The following is a 24,381-nucleotide window of genomic DNA, read 5'->3' as shown; positions in this document are numbered from 1 at the left end:
GATTAAATCCACAGAGGACTCTTCTTGAAACAATGAAGGCTCTTCTCCCAGTCAACAAGCAACAGGACAAGAGAAAAAGCCTCAAGCTATGCCACGGCAGTTGAGGCTGGACATGAGGAAGAATTCCTTCATTGAAACAGTGATTAAGCACTGGAACAGACTGCCCAGATAAGTAGTGGAGTCACCATTCCTGGAAGTGTTTAAGAAACAACTGGATGTGGCACTTTGTGCTGTGATTTACTTGATACAGTGGTGGTAGGTCAGAGATTGAACTTGATGACCTTGGGGGTCTTTTCCAACCTTAATGCTTCTATGACTCATTTTGTACACATATAAATAGCTATACAGAATACAAAGCATCCTTGAAGGATGAAGCTCTGTATGTAGTGGTTACCTAGAATAAAACATATCATATTGCAAACCGGTTTAGGGCCTTTTCCAGACTCAGCATTCAGAAACACAGTTTTCTGCAAAATGTTTTGTAAAAGGTTCTGTGTTTTTCCTTTAGGTGTATAATTTATACACCTATACAAATAAATAAATACACAAATATATATGATCAGATTTATAGGAAAGAGCTCAAGCCAGCAGCTGATCTTTGCTATGGAAGCTTTTATAAAAAAACAAAGCAGCCCTTATCACAACAATATTTTCTTATATTTCTTTTGTCTAATTGACACTGCAAATAGCTACAGATTCATCAAGCTTTAATAAACATGCTACTAGGTAGCTGTAGATTTTTTTCTCTTCAGAAAACCCAAAGGACAGGGACTTTCCCTCGGCCAGAATTTAGCTGAATTAGAAATTTGATACTTACACTGCCTTTAGACTTTCGAGATCCCACAATCGGAGGTTGTACAGAGGTTTTGGAACTGCAGAAATAAGCCATATCTTAGAATTGTGTACAGTGTCACTGGCACAGACACTAAATATCTATAATCAAGGCAGACAACATCAAGATGGCTATGGCAACAGAGGTAATTGTTTCTTTCCCTGCCTGTTTTCATTAAGCATGACTCATTCTGTGTACTAGACTATGTTTAAGTGCATAATCATTAACTTACTCAAACAAGTGCATTACCCCACAATGCATACTTTATATACCAAAAACTTGCAGAGCAGTATCCAGTGAATTACTATGTGAATACTCCTTACAATTTCCATTTCTTTCCATTTATATCAATGAATTGGTTCCAAATTTTCATGTTTTCCAAAAGTAAAAAAAGCACAAGTTTCTCCTTACAGACACCCAATTTAGGACTGTATTACGTGATCTAGCCTACAAAAAACAGACCCAAACATAAAACCTTAAAGGAGTACATATTTCACAAAACATTACTAAGCAAGAGTAGACTTAAACTGCTGTAGCTGCACCTAATCTCATTCAGCTCTACACATTTGTATCTCAAGGAATAAAAAGCAGGATTACTTTGACTTAGACTAGTTTTTCTCTGACGCTAGTTTTGTGATACATGATCAAGGGAATGCTTATGAATTGGTCTTCTGAATTTCCATTTCTGCTTTTGTTATATTTATCTCAACCTTCTCAGAAGCTGCCATTGAAGTTTTGCATCCATGCTAACCCATGCGTCATTCTTGGAATAATAATTTTATACTTTACTGGTGGCACTTTGTAAACAAATTGATACACACAAACACAGAAGTGTATCACACACCTTTAGAACTTACCCCTGTGGCCTTCTTGTTGTAGATTTGGACAGCAGATCACCATACGGCAATTTCTTAAACTTTTCTCTACCCACTGCAACATAAATTTGCCCATTCTCCAAGTCTGACCCATTCTGAACAAGTTTTCCATCTACAGTGTAGAGTCTGAAAAGTACGAAAATGCTTATTATAATAAACCTTAACGTTCAGTTGGGTGCATTAAGAGCACTCATAGTTATGTAATCTAAACTCACTAAATATATTTTGAATTTCCAGATACGAAACCCAATAAAGTACAGTGGACATCATAAAATGATCAGTATCTACTACATTTTTTTAAAAAACCCAACCAATCAATCAAAAAAACTAAAACCCAAAAAAAACAAACAAACAAACCACCAAGGAAAAACAGCAAAATAACTACTTAAATGACAGCTTATTTAAAACTAAGTATGAAGTGCTATAATAGATGAAATACTCTCATAATTTCTAGGAAGTAATAAATTACTTTATACTTCTAAGTTCTTCAATACCTTTTCCCTGTTACCTCAGAGGGAATCTATTCCATGAGTTCCTGACCCCCTCTCCTACCAAGTTCCACCTTCTATCTGTGCTCAGGGAACTATGCAGTAACCTGGGAAGAACAGGGAATTCATGAATGAAAGCCTGGTCTACCTAACACAGAACATGCCAATAATATTGCATTTATATTGTGATGTTGTGTACATCAGAAGGTTGGAAACTGGTGGGAAAAACAGGAAATTCAGTACTACATTAAAGCAAGAAGCCATGTGTCTTGGGCACCTACCAGTAATGACTATGTCTATTACACCAGGTGGATTTTTACCATAATGACTTCTTTCTGAGAAGAAAGAACTGCATCAGGGACTGGTGGGGGGAATTTACTTCCTTGTCAAGTTTGTCATTTTATTTTAGCATGATCAAAACAGTAAGTAAGAAGGAACATTCAATAATAAATTAGCTCTTTCCTACAAAGCATAGTTGGAAACTATAGTATTTATATTTATAGTATTTATAGTATTTATATTTATAAATATATATATTTATAGTATTTATATTTAATTTAAAAGTCAATAATAACAACTTTCATTTAAGTCTTAAATGCAGGAATGTTGAATGGCTATCTCAACTGCCTTTCTAGAAGCCTTCTACAGGACCTATACTATGTACAAATTTATAATCATAAATTTCAACACAATGCAAGCAGATATAAAAATATATACACAAGCATACAATGAACATCTGGGGAAGAATATCAAGAGGCTACCTTGAGTATATCTTTGATTTACAACGTGCAAAAATTTTCAGTTTAATAGAGAAGGAGCTTTTAAAATTGATACATATAGTGTCATAACCTTGAATAAAAACAGAAGAAAATCATGCACTTTATTGAATCAGGAATCACAGCATATCTGAGGTTGAACAAGATCTCTGGGGACCACCTAGTCCAATCATACCTTGCAGAGCAAGAGCAACTAGAGTAGATTGTTCAGGATTGTCTCTAGGTATGTTTTGAACACCTGCAAGGATGCAGTTTCCACTGCCTCTCTGGTCAACATGTTCCAGTATATGATGACCATTACTGTAAATTTCTTTTTTCTTCTGTTCAAGTGAATTTTCCTGTATTTCATTTTATGCCCATTGCTGTTCGTCCTATCACTGCACACCACTTAGAAGAGCCTGTCTTCTTCACTTATTCCCACCAGGTATATAACACATTTAAAAGATCCCCCTGAGCCTTTTCTTCCTCAGGCTGCAGAGTCCCAGCTCTCCTCACATGGCAAGTATCTACAAGCCCCTCCTCTCTGTGGCCCTTTGCTGCACTTGTTCCATCTTGCCCATGTCTTTCTTGCATTATCCTCGTGAAAGTACCCTAATTTTCTGTATGTCTCCTGCCACATGGGAACACCTTTCTAAGTGCAAGGACTGAAAATTTTGAAAGGTGAAATTGCAGCCATTTTAAATCTAGATCACATTGCTGCTTCCTTGAGAAGAGTCATGCTAACTCTGGAGCATGCCTCGTTTGTATTACTCATATTAATTTCATAGTGCAAACATTCCACAGGCATGCCAGCAATTCAAAGAGCAATTTATGTTTCACTACCACAGAGTCAACATCAGTTGACCCACAAACAATGAAAATAAAACAAGCTATCGGAAAATCAGCAGGAAGCCTATTTCTGAATTAATCTCACTGTGTTCTGCTAGATTGCACTTCACTTAGGGAACTCAGGGGAAAAAACAGCAAATCAAGTGTACCACAGCTTAAGAATTGTTCATATATTTGTATGGGGCTGCAGATATAGAGGGGTACATACAAAATAACTGGGGGTTTTTGTTCCTGACATTTCATTTTGCTTGTGCTTTAATGTTATATTTAAAGCACAGAAGTTGCTTGTTTAATAACTCAAAATACTGATACAATCTGGCAATCTTTAATTGTATTTTTCACCCTGAAAATAAAAATCACGATAGTGGAATCAAACATAATCAGTCTCTGAAGATGAATGTGAAATCTAAAATGCATTTTTGAAAAATGGATCTTCAAATGAAAAACTAACTAAACTGACTTAACGAGCATACACAAGTTTTGTGACACTAATTTCTGAAGCTACTTTTTTACAATTTCTGAATTTTGAAGCCACAATTTTCACCCACCCACTTTGCCACAACCATTCACAGACCAGCTGGGTTCTCTCTGGCTTCTATTATGTAACAAAAATGATCCTGTGGTCACTTCTTCTGAGGATGATCTACATTTGCCTTGAGAGATGTCAGCAGACTCCCATTTTCCCTCCTGAATCCAAGCTAAAAGTGACAGCCAAAAGAAAGCAAGCATACAGGCTGACAAAGAGAGACAGCAAACACACAATTTCTGGGACAATATCCCCAAATTGCAAGCTGCTGATGCACCTAGTATCTGCCCATCAGGTTGTCGCACCCCATCCCCATCAACAATCTAGCAAGCAGAAAAGCTGCTTTCTCATCATCTCCTCTCTCATATTTCTTGTTTGCATCCCTTTCTGATCAGGGTGATCAATAATTTCTTTTTAAAACGCCCTTTGTGAATCTGTATGGCTTAGTAGCTTTTTAAGTCTTTTAATAACATAGAAAAGAAACAGCTGCCATGTACATAATGCAGGTTCTTGTAAGCCCACTTATCCTTCTTTAATGAGAAGTTATATCTTCCCATAGTCAGTGATTTTACCAGATCTCCCCTAATGCTAATACAGTTTCAGTAAACCCCAGCAAGTAATGTGTAATTTATTAGAGAACTACAATCACTTCACTAATGGATTTAATATGTATTTCTAATGTTTTAAGGAAAATAAATTGAAAACTGAGTTAATAGAAATTTAATAGAAAACCAGCAAGGGGAAAACATTAAATAATTTAAAATGTCATGTACATTATCTTATTTCTGAAGGATTAAAGATGAGCACTGAAGGGAACATCTCAAAAGAAACCTTAGTTTTATATTGAATGCTTTCATGAACAACATTCAGTTTCACCAGAGTGACACCAAGCAATGAGAATAAAATGTGAAAGATTTTTAAATTGCTAAACAACCCGAGAGCAGAAAGAATTGGTATGTTGTAAATGTCTTTTCTTGCTTTCTTCACTTCTGAATTACACTAGCTGAGAAACAGATCCAGAAAGCTTCAACACATGCAGGTTTACTTTACTGCAAGTAAAAGTCCTAAGTAGCCAACTAATAAGAGCAAAGAAGTGCAGGGCTGAGAGGAAAAGCTTGATGAGAGCTAATATTCAACAGCATTACCTTAATCTTCTCTCACCCATATCGAACGGGAAAGCAAGCAGAAGAACTAAAAGACTATCTTATCTTCACTGTTTTGAGACAGATTTTGCAAGCTTAGCCTCAGACATTGCATAGGCTGTGAAGAATGATTTTCCACAAAAGATCCTTTCCCATATGATAAAGAGATTTCTGTAATGTGCTCTGCATGGGGCAACACTGGAATGTTGGTAATTTGCTTGCACACCTTGACAGCCCACTCACACTGCAGTGTTTGTCACGGACTACACATCTATCATTTTGCTCTAAAACTTGAAACAATTACCAAATGCCATTCTAGGTAACTTATTTTACATTGTAAAAGCCTTAAGGGACTGAAACCTACCTATCCAAGAGGTCAACTCCTGTTCCTCAGATACCTCAACAACTCAGACCAGCTGAGATACTGGAACTGGCAAGCCCCAACTACAACTTTGGCCTTGGCTTTTATTGAGAGGCTGAGGACCAAATATGAAGCACATCCTAGTCTTGGCCCAGGTATACAAACCCCAAAGAATCTATAATATTTTCCTTGAAATTCCTTGCCCCAATGAATTAAAAGAACTATCAAAATTAAAAAGTAAAACATATCACATGTATCTCACATTCCAAACATCTTCACCAACTTTACCATGCTCATTTATTTTATTATGACATGTAACTTAATTATTAATACTAAGTGTATTGCATTATTATTGTATTATTACAGGCCTCATAATTAATTTATTAATCAATATTAATTTTAAAAATAACAGTTTAAGCAAATTGCTGCTATTCTTTTTTAAAATAGCAGTTGAAAGGAAATGTGAAGGTTACTTGGAATCAATGTATTTCCACTTTGTGGCTTTTTGACGTACTTTAATTTTCTTACACTGAAACTTCCCATAAAATAGGAATGATCCATTATATCTACCTATGTTTAGAAACATATCTAGGCATAAAAAAATTATCTTGCAAATATTCAATTTTGTACCTGTGAACAGCTCCACTTCTGAGGGTAACTTTTCCTGTAACCATTTCAAGAATATGATCCCAGTGATTCAGTGTTTTCCTGGGAATGAGGAGGCGCACTGCAGGGCTAATAAGGTCTCCATTTGCAATCAGGCTGAAATAAAACAAAGTAAAAAAACTTGGAGGAGCCCTTTAAACAAAGCTCACCTGAAGTGAACATACTGCCACCAGCCCTCCTGAAATGGCAACCCACTAAGTGAAAATCCAACTTACAAAATAGTGTAGGGCTCCTGGAGAGGCTTTCGAAACCGGGCTGACACAGTGATCCTACTGTGAGTAACTGGCTTCACCTGCAGGAACAAATCAATTAGAAATTATGCAGTCTTCACAGTCAGAAAAAGTTTACCCTGACCATCATCAGCAAATGGGACAGCATGTCTTTAAAGCATGCGTTTTATTCCATTCCAGCTTCACTTTCTATATAGCACATGTAATTACTGCTGCAGGTTTATGTGTGTGATGAATAACAACCACAGCACGGCATACCACAGTGCACCATGGCACAATACATGGATTGCACAAAGGCAGAATTGCATGGACAGCTTTGGTTGCTCTACAGACCCAAAGAAATACTCCCAAATGCTGTTCTTGCTGCATCAGTGTTTATCACTTATAACCATGGTGAAGACAATTTAACTATCTTCTCTTTTTAACAATAAATGTCATTGTAAGATCTCTCTGCTATTATAATAACTACTTTTGGTCTTGTACAGGCCTTTAATCCAAATCCATCAGTAATTTACAAAGGTTCCTGAATACTTGGCTCATTTTAGAGCAATGACTCAAAAGTGAGATGAACTGTAGATTTTTAGGTTTCAGAATAATAAATAGGCCACTTAATTCCCAGCATTATTCCCTGTACTCTTTTGAACAGACACTCCATTGAGATCAACATTAATCTTGTTATTCTGAACAGAAAGTTTAAAAAAAAGAAAAGGATAAACCCAAACTCAAAAATCATTAGGAAGATTTTTTTAATTCTTCATCATTAGCAAATCAAAATAAGGTGTTAAACCCAAACAAACATTCAAAAGTTATAGTACATGCATTAACAAGTTGGCTACATTTCTAAAAAAAAAAAAAAAAAAAAAAAAAAACCAACATAAAACCATAAAAGCTTAAAGGATTAAATAGCCAGCAGGCAGAGAGACATGCTTTCAAATAGATGTACAAAGTTTATTTAAACTGGCAATTTTCCAGTCACTGTGTAAAGCAGTCTAACGATATTATATGTTGCAGTTTTATCACATTCTTTACTAATTTAACCAGTACTTCTCATTTAATTTGTGGGAAATGATCTGTACTCCAGTGCTTTTAGTCTTTGCTTGGATTTTCACACAAACTCATTTTGTAATGACTGGAATGCTTTCCAGATCTTTCTCTTGCATACACTGAAAAGAAAGGTGCTCAACCTAGCAGATATTCCAAATAGGCTAAAAATTATTATTAAAATAATCAAATCAAATCTGACTTCCCACATGAGTCAAAGAATGTCACAAATTCTTTGTGTGCTTTGTGTGCAAATTCTGCACCAAGTACATAAATTCTGGAGGTCAGAAAGCAAAGTCAGGAGAAAAGGAACCAACAAAAGCAATACTGGCACTCCTTAGTGTACAATCATTTCAAGTAAAATTCAATAACAGATAAATCTGTTGAACAAAATCTGTTTTCAATGTCTGCTAAAAAAGAAGCATATTTATTCTGAATTCAACTCACTTCAACTTTCTGCATTTTTCAAAGGCCCTTATGAGCTGTGTAGCCCTCTCAAACATCTGTTTTTTGAGAGACTCAGAGGACATAAGAGCCCACAGAGGTCATGGATGGAGAAAGGCAGAATCAGCCCTTCCACAGCTACATAGACTAAAAAGACTAACAGAAGCAATCGACCCCAGAAGAGCATGATGATTTGAAGCTCAGTGCAAAGGGATATTTTGGCCAGAAACATTTATCAGAGGAGAGACAGCAAGGAAGATGTTACTACTGCCTTATGCCAGCATTGCTTGCAGACTGGGCTAGGAAGCAGACTCCTGGCATGGCTGGGGACCTAACTTCCCTTTACACAAGTAATTCATAAGCCATTTCCATTTACTTCTTAAGATCTATTTTGTAGAAAGATTCGCACTTTCTACCACAGGCTTGGAAAGAGAGTAAGAGGTTGTTATCATACAGCTCATTAGGGGAGGAAAACATATTTTTTGAGAACTATCAAAATAACTTAGGAGCTCAGCCATTCTTGCAGAAATATTTGAAGCATCTTCTTCGGAGCATAACTGGTCATTTACATAACGAAAATTTGAAATGAAAATTTACTGGGGAAAAAAAAAAGAAAATACACCTTTAAACTGCTACATATGAAAGCATTTCTATTGCTGCTGTCAGCTATTGAAGGGTTATTTTCTCAGTGTAAGCAATCTAATAAAGATCTTCAGAATACAGGGCGGGGGAAAGTAACTTTCTAAAGTTTATGCTACTGGAGGCCAAGACAATACTGATTTGCTTCCATAGCATCAGGTCCTAATGTTTAGGCTCCAGACACAGGTTGAACACAAAATAGGAGTTACTGAACCTTGGATGCCCTTACACCTTACTTTGTAGCTGGTGGGTTGCCAGGACAATCCTCTATAAAATATTGAATAAACAAATAGTAAAAAAGTTGATTTCACATCCATTCCTGATGCTCACTTATGCTGCTCAAGCTCTCCCACAATCTCTCCAAACAGTCCATCAAACTAAGTTCTCTGATGAAGCCTGCAACACTCAGGTTCCAGTGCTCTACACCTTACTGGAACAGCTAGAAAGTATTCACTAAGTATAAAGGAGCCCTTAAGGATAGTACTAGGTTATTTATTACTGTTACTATTACTTAGTTGTTCCTGCAGGCTGATAAAACCATTAATTTTGGTGTAGGCTCCTCAGAAGGCCACCAAGTGATTGCAGATAGCTCCCATCACAAGACCCTGGAGAAAACAATAACCTGACAGATGCTAGGAGCTCATTTATTATTTGAAGGGTTGTATTTCTGCCAATAAAAGATACTGAGGCATCAACTTCAAAATTTGTCTCTTGGATTGCTCTCTGAGGATCATTAGTATTTCTGGCAGCCTTCTGCTGCCTTACAAGTTTAGACTTGTTATTAAACAAGCAAACTGCAGGGGATTGTAACACTATCAGCTTGGGCCAAGACTAAATATTTGTTTTTTCTACCTAAATATGGCCTAAACTGTAACAAAATATAAACTTGCCTTGTTTATCTAAGCCTGTTTAAATCTATGTACCTTCTGTATTAAAAAAAAAAAAATAATAATAATAAAAAAAAGAGAATACGTTACTGCAATAATACATTTGATAAAGGGAAACTACAAAAATCAGTGCAAGGAAGCATGTTCTGAAGTTGTGTTCTAAAAATCACACTACACTGTGATTAAAAAAGAAAAAAAAAGCAAGAAAACCCCCACCTTTTCCATATTATATGCCTTTTTTTCTCAGTAATCTGACTGTTCTGTTCATAGAGTTTAGAATAACTTCTGTCTGATCAATGTTAAGCTATTTGTGATCATGAAAAGCAAGGTACCTAACTTCAAAATACAGAAGTATGTATTAATAAAAGTTCTCAGCCACAGTAAATCAATTTAGTTCCTTTGAAGGATATGGAGTTCCATTAAACCATTCCAACAGAAGACCTGGTCCAGGGTTTAATTAAAGAATACATTGTTCTGCTCCTATTATGCTTGTAGGAGGCACCACAGTGTTGCAGTGTCTGGAATAGCCTGACCCCTCTGGCACTGCAGAGTTACATATTAACAACAAAGTGGTCTTGGGTGAAAGTTTGTGCTTACATTAAGAGACCAGCATCCCTAGCCCCCTAACCCCGTTATTTTCTTTTCATTTTACCAACCACATTCTCTGATGATGTAAATCAGCACTTTCCCATTTACGTCAGCAACTGCAAGCAGATTTACATTAACCAGTGGTGTGACCCCATTATGATTTTATCTTTAAATTTTGTACATTTTCAGTTTGTTTGAAAAGACCCATTTAAGGGCAGCTTCCATTTCCTACTGACAAACACTGCAAACAATTAATAATTTATTATGAGATACTTATCTGAGGTATTACATGACAACATAGCAGCAACATAAAGTGTCCAGGGGAGGTAGGAGAAACTCAGAGAAAACTTTATGTAAGGAAAGCAAACTTTATTTAAGGAAGCAATCAATCCACTAAGAATTTGCATGGCAACAAGAGCTGCACACAGTTGGAAATACACCATGGGAATGGCGCTCCCCACAAGAATAGGTTCAAACAGAATTATGCCATTCTTTGCTTTTCCTTTCAGTGTTCATCAAGTAATTAGATGTATGCTAAATACAGAGGCCTGGCAGCACTTTCACAGTGCTGCCATGAATGCCTATACCAGTTACCCATAGCTAAGAAATGTTATCACTAACTTATGTATTTCCTTTCCTTACCAGAAGTGCCCTCCCATCAAAGGGGGTGCTGCATGATTTACAGGATAACATATATATTTCCAAAGGCACACTGGACAGTAACAAAGCAAGAGTCAAATGTGTCTGAACCAGATGCTCTGTGCTGCTTTTACCTGTAGGTATTTAAGAGCTGGCCTTTCTTGTTGCTACCAGTGTAGTAGCAACTTCCTGGGTGCTACGAACATCTCACTCATTACTCACATCACTTTATAACTAACCTTTTGAAGCTTTAAATATTTCAACACAATGTCACATTCCAAATTTATCAGCTCATGCAATGAGCCATGGCCTTGCCAGTTTGTTACAATGGCCTGTAATGGTTTATTAATCAATGTGCCCAGGAAAATTGAGAACAAATATTTACATTTCCCTGGGGTAGAACTGGGGTCAAAAGAACCAAAACCCCATTGATACACACTATCACCACCCTGTGATGTAAAAGAAAGGAATGTTCAAGGTTCAGTGATCAAAACCAAACTAGAACAATAAGTTTTCTAAAGCTATTACAGCACAGGAAATGTTACCTATTTCATAGAAACATGACCTTTTTTTTTTTTAATGGACATTTTTTACACATTGACTAAAGTTGCAGAGTCAAACTCACTGAGGCATTTGCCTAGTACAACACCATTTCAGTTATCCTATGCAGTAACTAATCTGGATAATCCACATTTCCCTGGCTACCTTGCACTGCTAGATGGTACTCTGGATAGTACAAAACAGCCTTGAGCCACAGACTATGAGCTTATCTACTGGTGTGGATATAAAGCAATTTTCAAACTGCTATCTACTGAGCAATAGGCTACAAGACCACAGCTGCACACAAACATCTCAGCCCACATAAAACATGGATGAGCTGGAAATAAGCTATTCCACAGCAGAGAATTAAGGGAGGCTTCTAGACTGCAAAGCTCTTACAAAATTCCTAGAGAGTTTGAAGCCAACCTGTTCACCTCCAAGGTAAATCACCCTCCTTTTCAGCGATGGTAAGTGAAATGGTATATTAGTGAGTAAATCTCACCTTAGCTAATTACACCCTGGAAAGAAAAATTTTTAAGTCTGGATCTGCCACAGTTTTAGGATATTGGACTAGTGGCCGAATCTTCAGCTGGGGTAAGTCAGACAATGGCATGGCCTTACCCAAAAACTTAGCCTGTGCAATGCTCCAAAATAGATCATGTCTGTGTTCCCTCTGGATCCCAAGAATAGACCCCATTGCTTCTCTCAGTTGCATGATGCTGTACCCACACTGTTTACAACACACACAGTGATGGCATCAATAACACAGAGTTTATTCAAGCAAAAGAGATCCTGATATTAATTTCTGACACTGACATCAAAGTGATGATTCTGATTCTGACTGGTTAAGCCTCTCACATTTTGTGTATTTTCCTCAAATTCCTTAGACTAATTAAAGCAAAAAGAAGTCTCTGGCCTTTACAGCTCATCAGAAGGACCTGAGGCTAGGAATTGTCAAAAGACGAACAACAAAAAAACAACCTCCTCCAAAAAATCTTTTTATTCCTTCACCATTTTTAACCAACAGCAAAGTGTTAATGTTTCAAGTAAGTCAATTTAATATGCAGCAACAAATTATTAACAAGATTAACACATGCCTCATTAAAAGCTCCAGTACTGTCACCTCTTCACTTGCTCCCAGCCTCCTCACAGGTGGAAGACCAGTTACCCTACTGAGCAAGGCAGGTGTTAATCAAGGAAGAGAACAACTTTCAAGTTTCAGATCAAACTCAATAAAGACCATGGAATTCTCCAGTAGCATGAACCAAAGTCTTTCTGCTGCTCAAAATTCACTAAATCCATTTGTAAGCAAGCTGCTAATCAAAATACTTGAAATTGCACAATAATATAGAAGTATACAAAGAGAAATTTTATGCATCCATAGTTTGAATAAGGAAAAAAAGGGCACGGCTTATCTTCTAAATGATGTCTGGGTAGTTCTTCTCTGATTCCTCCTGGTATTAGGCTGTGAACACTCAGGAGAGTACTTGTTTTGTATGTCTTGTTGTGCTAAATATGTTACCAGGATACAAAATACCAAACAATGGCAGATCACATTTAAGTATTAAAGATGTTGCTCAGGAGATTAAAGACATATATCACATCTTTTTTAACTTTGCATTTTAACAGTTTTTTTTCCTTAAAATACACATACAGCAGAATTACTGAATAATTTAGCATGAGAAAATGAGAAAATTCTTGCCCAGACTGTGACACCAGCAGTAGAAGAAATCAAATGGGTCAGATATGGAGTAGCAAGAGGATTTAGTTTTGGATTCTGGCAAGGGAATATGAAGAAGACCTTTATACACAACTTGTTACCAGTCATACAGTATTTTGTGTTTAGCGATTTTGGGTAACACAAATAATGTTTGAGGGTTTTTAAACCTTAGGAAAAAAGCTGAAAAGAGTATCTTATGTAGTTACATTGTTTTGACATCAAAAGGCTGCAATTTGCACAGCCTGGGATCATTTCTAGTATCTATTCAGTCCCTTTTACAAAACTATCTTCTGCACAGAGAAAATATCCATGAACCATTTCTAACTGACAGCTAGATGTCAAAGTGAATCAAGAGCCCAATAATTGAAAAATGACAAGATTTTCCTTATGATTAAACATGTATGTTGTCAAATATGAAAAATAGTAGTTTTGAAATAAAAAATAATTACAGCTACTCTGATTTTTCATGAGAAGGTACTTGAAAAATAATTACTCATGCTTAATTAGAAACGAGGTATATCCAGCATGAATATACCAAAATAATTTGTGAAACCAAGACAACAGCATAAACTTCCAAAATGTAATTTTTACAGATAAGTCCAAACATACTATTGCTGAGAGGCAACTGGTGACTTTGTCAAGTAACAAAGGACAAAGAAAAACAATTGCCAAAAATGATACTAGAATAATTTAATTTTGAAATATGGAGGAACAGAGGGAAATGCAGGACTTGCAAGTCTTCAAAATACTTTTATAGCATAATCTTAAATGCTTTTGGGGAAAATTTTAGTTCCAAGTTCATATCTACCAAGTCTCAAACATTGTATTTTCACACTCTTCTGCCATGGTACTCATCTCTTATGTCAGCACTGGATAACAGGGAATTTTTCCTGTCCCAGGAGCTCACCAAGGACACAGCGGCCAACTGACCTACACTGAGATTTGCCAATCAACTATGTCTGATCCAGAAGACCCCTAGCAGCTTCTAAGTGATGGGCTGTACCTGGAGACCACCAGTAGAAGACATTCTGCCAGTCACATTTTCACTCTGCAGTCCCACTTCACCAGAAGCAACAAACACATTCTGTGAAGCTCCCTAGCAAGCAAAAGTGCTTTACTCCGTGTCCTACCCCATGTCTGTGTCATCCAGAATGTTACCAATGTGGAAACTTATAGGCACTGGATCAGAACAAGTTTTAAATTTTAGAAGTGTTCAGACATTCACTCAATTCTTAGTGATCAGTAAGTGTTTTCACTAGGAAGAGATGTTCTGGGGTTGTATGCAGATACAAATATGCTGAGCATACATGCAGGAAAGCTTTGACTAATCTACTAATTCTCTAAAGAATCATTCATAAAAACCTTGATTATTCCATTAAAAAAAATACTACAAATGTGAGCACATCTAAACCAAATAATAAAACAAGAAGTTGCAATAGAAAATGAGTTATGGAACAACAAAATAAGTTTATGTAAAACAGTGAAAAAGTGATTTATCACTGGGAAAATGTGACATAGTTGTGTCAGAGCTGCCCACACAATCACTTTGCCCTAGAAGTCCAGGAGAAAAAGTGAAGTGCTGCCAAAAACCTCAGTGTTCTTATTACCTAAGAAAATCAACACAGGGCAAATGTATCAACAGTAGAGTAGTTTACTGCAGGCCTCCTTAGGCCTTCTGATAACAGATGCTTCTCCATATAGAGAGTATAACCTTCCTTTTTTCTTTCAGTTGCAAGAGACTGATTCTTCAATATCAAAATACTTCTGCTTTTCTTGAGTACCTGTAATTCTTTGCTGTTACAATATCACACGGCAAGATTCATTTATTACAGTGTGTTCAAAGAGTAATTTGTCATAAGAAGTCAAAGAAGAAAGGAGGTATCAGCTGAATACATTTTTATGAAGCAAAGAGAGCTTAAAATAAATAGATTTCAACAAGGTTTGTGAATACAAAAGCTCAGTTGATTCTTCGTCAGCTTGCCCAGCCCCAATGGCAAATAAAATTCATCATTTTGAGTGTAGAAGGAGAGACCATCTAGATCAGAGAGTGCCTAGAGAAATATAAATGACCATACTTTCCACATTATAATTGGAAAATAACATTCAGTGCCGTTTAAAAACAAATAAGCTTATAATAAACAACTGGTAACTCCGTTGGTCTGTATTTTCTCAAGAGATTAATTGTTAGATTCCTCAAGCACATCATTTAACATGTATTTGGACTTGTACATTGGCTTTGGTACAAAAGAGATCTCTCTTGCAAAACAAGAAGCTCAGTTGCCAAAAGAAGTGATAGATAGAAACACACCTGAGAAAGAGTTTGTAACAAAGCTTTAGCTTGGGTCAGGATGAAATCTTTCTACTATTTTTCCTACCAGTAACACAACTGTTAAAATTTTGAGGCATATTATTACAGCATGATGGCTCTGCCAGAGGATTTATACCACATCTTGAACATCAATTTTTTCTTGCTTAATTCCAGTCTGACACACATTTTCTAGTTATTTGCAAATTTAAAGTAATTGAGATGTTGCCTTGGAAGAACAACATTAAAGTGCTCCCAAAAGCAGATGTCAGGCATTTAGCAGTTTAACTAACACAAAAGAAAACATACAGCTGCATACAAATATACAGTGTACAGCTGCTGTATAAAGTTTTCTTTGTTTTGACTCCCTGAACACTAACCAGAAGCAGAAACAAATATTTGTAATTGTTTTAGTGGAGAAAATGCCAAATTACACGTGCTTGATACAATCAGAATTGACATCCTTGTACTTAAACATGACGAGAATATTGCTCTCTCTCTTAGTCCTACAACACATCTAGAGTTTTGATTTCTAAGTGAACATCTGAAAAAAAAAAGTAAAACCAGGACTTGCTGCCTCATAATTTTAACAAAAACTAATTTAGGCATTAAAACTTCTGTTACTAGTCCCCTGAAAGTTCATTGCCAGGATTAAATTATTAGGGCATGAAGACAATTGTGTTATTCATAAGCCCAGATAAAAATCTGTAGACTATCAATATGTTTCATTTCATTTTTATGACTCCTCTCCCCAAATAAATCAGTTAAATCAGTTAAAGTTAAAACTCAGCACAGGGATTTAAGCTCTCCACAGGGAGACAGTGGAGATTAAAAGCATAAGTCAAATATGAAGAAGAAAGCTGAGATAATGGAGGGTTTATACCGAGTTACTTCAAAGCCCTGAGATATGGCTGAAAGTGTTAAGATAATATGCAATGAGCACTGATTCCAGACAAAATAATAAAAACCTCTTTTATCAAACATGCAATTCTAAGTAAAAAACCCCACAACTTCTACAGGTACTTCTTCAACTGCACAGTCTTCCTGTTATATCAAAAATCTTCTAAGGATTTGCAGCAAAATAATCAGCCTTAAAACCAGCCTTTAAAAAGCAAGGCTGTAGTTGTACTGATAACTATCCAACTAAGAATAAATTTATAGGGTAGTTGTAGCAGCATATCAAAACTTCAGCTTGAATTTGATCTTCTTGTTCAGTGAGTCCATTCAAAAAATACAGGTGACAAGTTATGCTCAATTATAAAATTGTTGTATTTCATAGCCTCTGAGTAAGAAGTATCTGAGTATCACAGTCAAGGTCATTAGGGGAATTTTGAGGATCTTCTCGTACAAGGCCTGTGTACTGTCTCAAGACACCTGCTATACAAACCACTGAATTGCTGAAAATGTGGCATGAGGGCATGAGGCAAAAGAAATTGAAAAACAAGTGAGCTGATGCTTCTAGTGAGGCAGAAGTCATCATTCCAATGTTTGTTGAAGTCACTGATACCTCCATATACAATAAAGCAGTAAAAACAATGCAGAGCCACACATCTCACATAGATCCACATATGATGCTTTTTGGAGCTTGCAGTTATCTCCTCCTACTACAGTGTAAGTGCTGTTGAAGAGAAACGACTGAGCTTGGCAAATTATGGACTAGAAATACTTAGAAGTTTACATTGGCATGTTTTCAAACAAAAATGTCCCTTCTTAAGAGGAAATACCAAGTTTTGAAGAAAATTTGCTGGTCCAAAACTCACAAAATTCTCATTCCTACCTTTTTTTTTTTCTGCAAATACAAATCTCCCTTGGTTTATGACCAGATTCAATGAAGACAACAGATCTTTTTTCTTACTGAGTTTTTAACTGGATGTGGCAACTTAGAAAGCTGAAGACAGTAAACATATAATCAGAGCAACCAGAGTTGGTTAATAATCTCAATAATCACTGAATAAATATATGCAGAATACCAATAATTGTATTATTATAAAATTAAATAAAACAAATGTATATTAAAAAAAACAGCCACGAATGCAGGCGTGTCACTAACATAAATTGCAGGCTTACTTCTTCAATATTTCAGCCATCCTACCTCATTATTGACTTCAGCAGGTTTTTTCTTTGTTTCTCCAATGTCCAAATAGCTGTGGAAAGAAAAGAAGTTTGATTATTTACAGGAGCATCTAACTTACACAATACAAATATTCAACACTTTTTTTTTCATACTTGAAGGTTTTAAAACGTGTTATGCTTCCAAATAACAGAAAAAGTAAGTAATTATTAATATTAATTAACTCTTAATATAAATCTTCAGGCTAGACCTCTGGACTAAAATAAAAGACAGGGGAGAAGCAACCACCTACCTTCAAGTCACTGGTGATTAGAACAGACCATCAATAACCTCCTTGTCAGAAAGAAGCTCATATACAGCTGTGAGGTGGATCAATAACTCTCAGCACAGTATCACCTTACCTGAGTATTCAAAGACATCATCTTGCCTCTGAGTTTCTCACAGTAAGTCTCTGATAGATTTAAAGCTCTCCTGCACACCTGAGTTTAACTCAGGGCATCAGATAAAGTTTAAAAGGATTTACACTTGGGTTTCATAGAATGAGGACACATCTGAACACTCCTTTCTTGTGGCTGGATGAATCAATAGTAGCTTCATAATTATTTTAAGGATAAAATACAAGCCTCGACTGGACAAGCAAACAAAATACATCAATTTGGACAATATTATGTTAGCCTTGTAATGTTCCCTGATCTCACTTCCAGTGGGAAGGTGCTTTAACAGACATTTCAGACTAGAAGACCTTATTTAGAAGTCAGGTATACCTAAAGCCAAACATCACTGCAGGCTCACCAAAAAAGACCTCAGATCTCACAACACACCTGGCAGCTCTTCAGTAATGTCACACTCTATAGGTAATAACTGGGATTAGATTCATTTGCCAGAAGAAACTTTCTTATTTGGCCAACGTTAAGAATTCATGGGACTTGAATGAAGGTGTAAAAGCAGTAAAGAGAATAAATAAAAAAAAAAAAAAAAAAAAAAAAAAATAAAAAAAAAAAAAAAAAAAAGAGAGAGAGAAAGAAAAAGCATCATTCTTTCTTTGAAGGAATGGCAATCATTTGTCAAGGTACCACAGAATGGTCACAGTGATTTCAAGGCTTTGTTGTGAGGCAATAGTAAGACACAGCAAAGCTGTCAGGCCATGCTTGAAAGTGCAGGCCAATGCTTTGAAAAAGGTAAGTGTAGAGACATAGGATAATATTTTTTTAAAGTCTCATGTTTAAAAACAAGTAATAACAACTGTTCCAAGATCTCAGTATAAAAAGGGAGGAGTTCTCTTTAGACCAAAACCAAGAAGTCTTACAGTCTGAAAGATTGAAAAGAAATAAGTGCCTCAGACAAAATGGTTCCAACAGCCTGTAATAATACCTGCTGACTGTGGTTCTTGTTTTCCAAACACCTGGGAATTACTTCACCCAGAACTAAGAAAAGTGACAAAGAAAAGTGACAAAGAAAAGTGACAAAGAAAAGTGACAAAGAAAAGCAAATACACAGTCAAAGGCTTAAATTCATTGTGCAGAAGTCAGGGCATCCAGTCATCAAATTTCAAGGACCTGCAAATCAGAAAAGTCCTAAATAGGAGCAAAGGCGCTTTTTTTTTTTTTTTTTTAGATGATGGCACCCAAAAAACTTTACAAAACTACTCTCGCTTACTAAGAAAGCAGAAATTCTTCCAACCTACCGCTAGCCAAGCCAGCGATAAAACTACAGCATTGCCTGGAAAGACACAGCTGGAGAGAGGACAATCTACCACTGATAAATGAGCACAGATCCAAGCAAATGGGCAAAGGAAGGAGGATGGAGGATGGAGAAGTAGCATGCTGAAAAAAAGGTAAAAATCGAAACCAGATCCAGCATAGACAGTGTTCTTTCAGGAAGCTGAGGGTTGGGGAATGTAAAGTTCCTAAATTCAGTTGAGTGTTGATACGATGCCTTTTTAGTTAGATACTATTTACCTGTTGTAAGGCTTTCTCTATTAGATACCCTTATCTCAGACCTATTATAACTGCAAATGCCTTTCCTAAATGATAAGTGATACTTATCTCAGACTCCTTTGAAACTGTATCTTTCCCATCCCCTCCCGCCGCTTCCCCTGTGGCAACCGCACGGCAACCAATGACACTACCCGGCATGCAAATAAAGAGGACTCCCATGGGCCTTAGCCCCCAGAGGAAGAGGAATTGATATCAAAAAATCCCTAAAACAAGCGAGCCATTGCCCAGACTGAACTCCAAACTACATCAGTGAGCAGAGAAAAGCATTGGACTACCCACTGGGGCTTCGTGTCTGGTCACCATAACTGCAAGTATTCTCTCTGCAGGACTACCCTGGACTTGACAATGAGTTAAGGGTCTTCCCAGGGACTCCTGTGTGGAGGAAGCCCCAGCTCTGCCCTGCGGCAAAGCTGAACACCTCCTCCCCTGCATTGTCCATAGGGAGCAGTGGCGGTGTGCGCGACCCCTTGAGCCCTCACCTAGAGATAATCTTAATAGGGCATTACAAAGGAGCTGGTCTCCTTGCCCATTCATTTCAGGGAAGAGCTCCCCAGGGGTGCAGCCTACATGTGCATTCTCACTCACCACTGCAACAACTACAATATACCAACACACCTTACCACATATGCACCAAAAAAGGGGTGTTAACTTAGCACATCTCTAAATGAGAAAACAAGATGGAAAACTTGTTATATGCTACAAAAATTACCAACATTGGCTAAAAATTCTTCCATTAAAGAAAATGTCTACATTTTTTTCTAAAAGCAGAATTTCTAAATGCTGATTGTTTTATTTTATTTAAAAATTATTCAGCAGTTTATCTCAAAATGTTGAAAGTCAGGGTTTGGCTCATGTGCTAAGGGTGAGCACAGTTTAATCAAATTCACCATGAACAGGAAAGAAGATTCACTTCTCAGTGTAAGTCATCTGAGAAGAAACAAATGCACTGCTTGAAGCTGAACAATAACACTTTCAACTTCTGCTACTCCTTGGATACTTTCTCCATTACACTCCCCCAGCTCCCACACATCAGTGCCACAAGCCTCCATTTCCAAGTTCAGCCCTGCATAGTCTATCATAGCAACAAATATGTCCAATAAGAATCATTAGGGGGAGAAAATAATAATAATAATAATAATAATAATAATAGTAATAAATTAAAGTTCTTGCTGCCATCAGACTAGATTCACATCCTTTAGGGCAGATGCTTTGGTCCGTCACACTGTAACTGTTTACCTGTGACACATTACACAAACATGCATGCTTTTCTTTAATTCCTTCATTTCCTTCCAGAAAACTGTTCCTTCCAACCAACCCTTCCTCTCCTCTGACTTTTCTGCCAAAGATGTCTCTCTAATTACTGTTCTGTCTACAACCCAATTAAGAACAACTTCAACATTAAACCCTTCCGTTTAACTTTAATGCTCATAAAAGCACTGCCAAGATTTCCAGCACTATGTAAACAAATACTAATAAGTGAACAACTCCAATTCTGAATGAAGAAATGGAAGAGCTCTCAAGTCATCCCATTTTTCATCTCTACTGCACAGGACTAGGACATATTATCAAGGGATGTATAAAACAGTCTGGTTTTACCCAATCCCTTAGGTTAGCTTTTCTTAAAGTATTCTCTTTCTTGGCCTTAAATAACTAGGTACTTTGTTGCATGTTGCAAACATAAAAGTCTGGAAAAGTCTCACCATAAAACTCTGACCGTAAAGTGTAAACTGAAAAAAAAAAAAATGCTTTTCTCCACACAATATAAATCTGGAGTGCCAAATTCTCTAAACAGTGTGTGCTAATGCCAAATACTTACTTGTAGCCTATCAAACACAATACACATTTAGGGAGGTGTAGCACAATGCGCTGATAGCTACCAATTTTAAGCCATCCAGAGAATCACAGGATTTAATATTAAAAAGAAATGGTAGATATCTCTTAGAGTTGAGCACTGCATTTGACATGGAAAAGGGTAAGTACTGCTGGAAAAGGGCTTTTATTTAGCCTGCCATACATCTTTCCCGCTGGCTTTCCTATTGAAGTGCAAGAAGCTTCAATAAATCTTTAGAAGCAGCTAGTGACAGAAACGGTAAGGGTGATGATAGAGATCCTCTTCATTACACAGAGTTTCGTCCTGAAACATAATGAGCCACTAATGAGCCCTCCTGAAAAATATAGTGTCCTCAACTCCAAAGAACCAAGATGAAGATGACATTGTAAAGGTGGTAGTTGATGATATAAATTCTCAAACATCTCCAGAAAGGGATTGTTAATTTTGAGATTCATTTCTATAAATTCAGCTGTAGAAAAAATGCCCACAAAGAGCAAAAGATATAATAATCAATTGAGACCACTGACAGAATTAAGAATAGTAACTGATCGCATGCAGAGCCACTCTGGAAACACACATAAGGGCCCAGACTACTTCACATTATTTCAGTGACTCAGTAGAAAACAGACAAAGTGGCAGCTTAATTCTTGGTGTCCAGGTAGGAAAAGGAATGTAAATGGTAATCTTTTAAATACCAGGAGGGACATTAAAAAGCTATATATATACCCAAAATGAACAGAAATTATAGAGACTCAGATAGCTGGGTAGAATACTTTGGAACTTTAAAAAATAATCAAGAAAGGAAGCATTGGGAATTGAATTCCCAGGCTCAACAACTTCGTGGCAGGACTGTCAACACTCCACCTTTTACTACTTTCACTCTCTTATCCCTGAGCACAAATACCGATTCTGGCCCTTCAGCTAAGCACAGACATCACAACAACATGCCATTTCTGCTTTTCCTTTGGGTTAAATGGCTATTTCTCCTTTTCTACTGTCATGTCAAGGAGTTGTCTCTATGTGACTCGTGGTATGAATATTCTTCCTGGGGCTCACCTCTAAAACTCTTTTCCTTCTGCCCTGGGTCACAGCTTCTAAGTTCTCTTTCCACAACGACTAATAAAAGGGTCAGGAGTCGTCTGAAGCACTGCCACAGCGTCAAACCCCAAACGCTGATATTTAATTTCTGTATAAATCTGACATTTCAGCCACTCACTTGAGTTTCTTGAAAGCCTCCCTGCCACCAGCCACGTACTGCTCCCCACTCTGAAGCTCCTCCAGCTGCCGGACACGATGCCCACCCCGGGGGGTGTAGATGTTTCTCACAGCTCCAAAGGGCGCCTGCACCCCGCCCGTCACCTCTTTCAGGAACACATCAAAGTTGGACACTCTCTTCTCGTGGATGACAATGCGGCGCCCCGGGAAGAAAGGGTCCCCGTTGCGATACACCAGCACGCTCTTCACGGTCGGCTGCGAGAGCCACGACGCCTTAGCGCCAGGACTAGTCATGCTGCCGGCTCCCGGCTCCCTGCGCTGCCCGGGCCGCCCGCACCTGTTTGCTGGGGAGAGGCTCCTGCCCGGGAACCCCTCCGGCCCTGACACCGCCCCCGCCGGGCCACGGGCACACCTCCCGGGGAGCGACCGCGCCTCGCCGGGGCTGGGCACTGCCCTGCAGCCTGTACACAGCCTCTACACGGCCCTGCAGCCTGTACGCAGCCTGTACACGGCGCTGCAGCCTGTACACAGTTCTGTAGCCTGTGCACAGCGGCTCCTCCCCGGCAACCAGCGCGCTGCTCCGGGCGCCAGGAGAGCTTGGTCCGGGGAACGCCAAGCCAGGCGGAAAAACGCGGCGTGACAGCACAGCAGGGACACGGACTGGCGGGGACCCGCGGCCTCGGGGACCTTTATCCCCCGGCTGTGCCATGAGGGGAAGCCCCACCGCCCTGCTTTCCTCGGGAAAGTTAACCCGGGTGTGCTGCCAGGAGCCCGCCCGGCACAGACACCGCGGCACGGAGGGCGGGGGGCGGCGTGCCCAGAGGGGGAGAGGGGGCCGCGGGGACGGGATCCGAACGAGGGAGAGAGGAAAACCCCTGCTCTGCCTCCTCCTGCCCGACCCACCTGCCCCCACAAGGGAAGGGGCAGCGGCAGCAGCGGGGAAACGCCGAGGCGCCCCCACCGCACTCTGGGACACCCTGGGGACGAGAAGCCGGAAAACCTGAGAGAAAGTAAAACAAAAGTGCCTTCAATTCAAATATAATTCTTTTAACAACCTCTTTTCCTCGCCGATAGTCTCAAGTCTAAAAATGCACTAGACCTTCCTACCTGAGTTTGTGTAGTGTACAGTGATTACTGGCTTTTCAAATGGGCTTTAAGACGCGGGATGGAAAGAATTTTGTTCCCTTTTATCTTACCTCCTTTGACGAGAAAATTACCCCCCTGCTGTGAGTTACAGCAGGGCAGTTAACCATTACAAGAAGAGCAATTTCAGGGTGAGGGCAGCCAGACATGCTACTGTTACTGGTTAACAGCTGAACTTCCCCACTTGCTGCTGATCTCCTTCCAACTAATAACGGGGAGGGCCAAGCATTTGCCATCCTCGAATTAATACTGTTTAACACTGAACTACTGTAACCTGAAAGGAAATTTTTGTTATTAAAGATATGCTTTTCAGTAAAAAACAAAAATGTTGATAACCCTCACAATGGTCTTGCATTCAAGTAGTGATATGTCAACAATCTGCTATTTTATACCAGATCCTACCACATTTAGTGATCTTAGGTCTAATTTGTAGTCACACATTTTTTACATATCTTTTACAATCACAGTAAGACACTGAATATTTTATTGGTGAACCCATTTTGACACTTTTGATACTTCAAAATACTGTTGGTCTTTACCTATGGCCATGCTAGTTACATTCACTTTATGGATTACAATAAAATATCCCTTAAATGG

The 24,381-nt window shown here is 38.1% G+C and overlaps 1 protein-coding gene across 1 annotated transcript in view; it reads right to left on the bottom strand.

Moving 5' to 3' along the window:
• DCDC2 (doublecortin domain containing 2) overlaps window positions 1-22,972 on the bottom strand; it is a 52,188-nt gene extending 29,216 nt beyond the window's left edge. Inside the window, exons 1-6 of the mRNA XM_083861664.1 lie at window positions 22,643-22,972; window positions 17,620-17,671; window positions 6,710-6,786; window positions 6,459-6,590; window positions 1,690-1,833; window positions 818-872 (exon numbers count right to left, since the gene is read on the bottom strand). Coding sequence (XP_083717790.1) covers window positions 818-872; window positions 1,690-1,833; window positions 6,459-6,590; window positions 6,710-6,786; window positions 17,620-17,671; window positions 22,643-22,935 — 753 coding nt within the window. The 5' untranslated portion in view covers window positions 22,936-22,972. The remainder of the gene's footprint in view (window positions 1-817; window positions 873-1,689; window positions 1,834-6,458; window positions 6,591-6,709; window positions 6,787-17,619; window positions 17,672-22,642) is intronic.
• Window positions 22,973-24,381: the final 1,409 nt, after the last annotated feature.

This window comes from Zosterops lateralis (genome assembly GCF_965231275.1).
Source record: "Zosterops lateralis genome assembly, chromosome: 1".
Taxonomy (NCBI): Eukaryota; Metazoa; Chordata; class Aves; order Passeriformes; family Zosteropidae; genus Zosterops; species Zosterops lateralis.
Note: the sequence above shows the minus strand (reverse complement) of the source record. Positions and strands in the feature narration are given on the sequence as shown.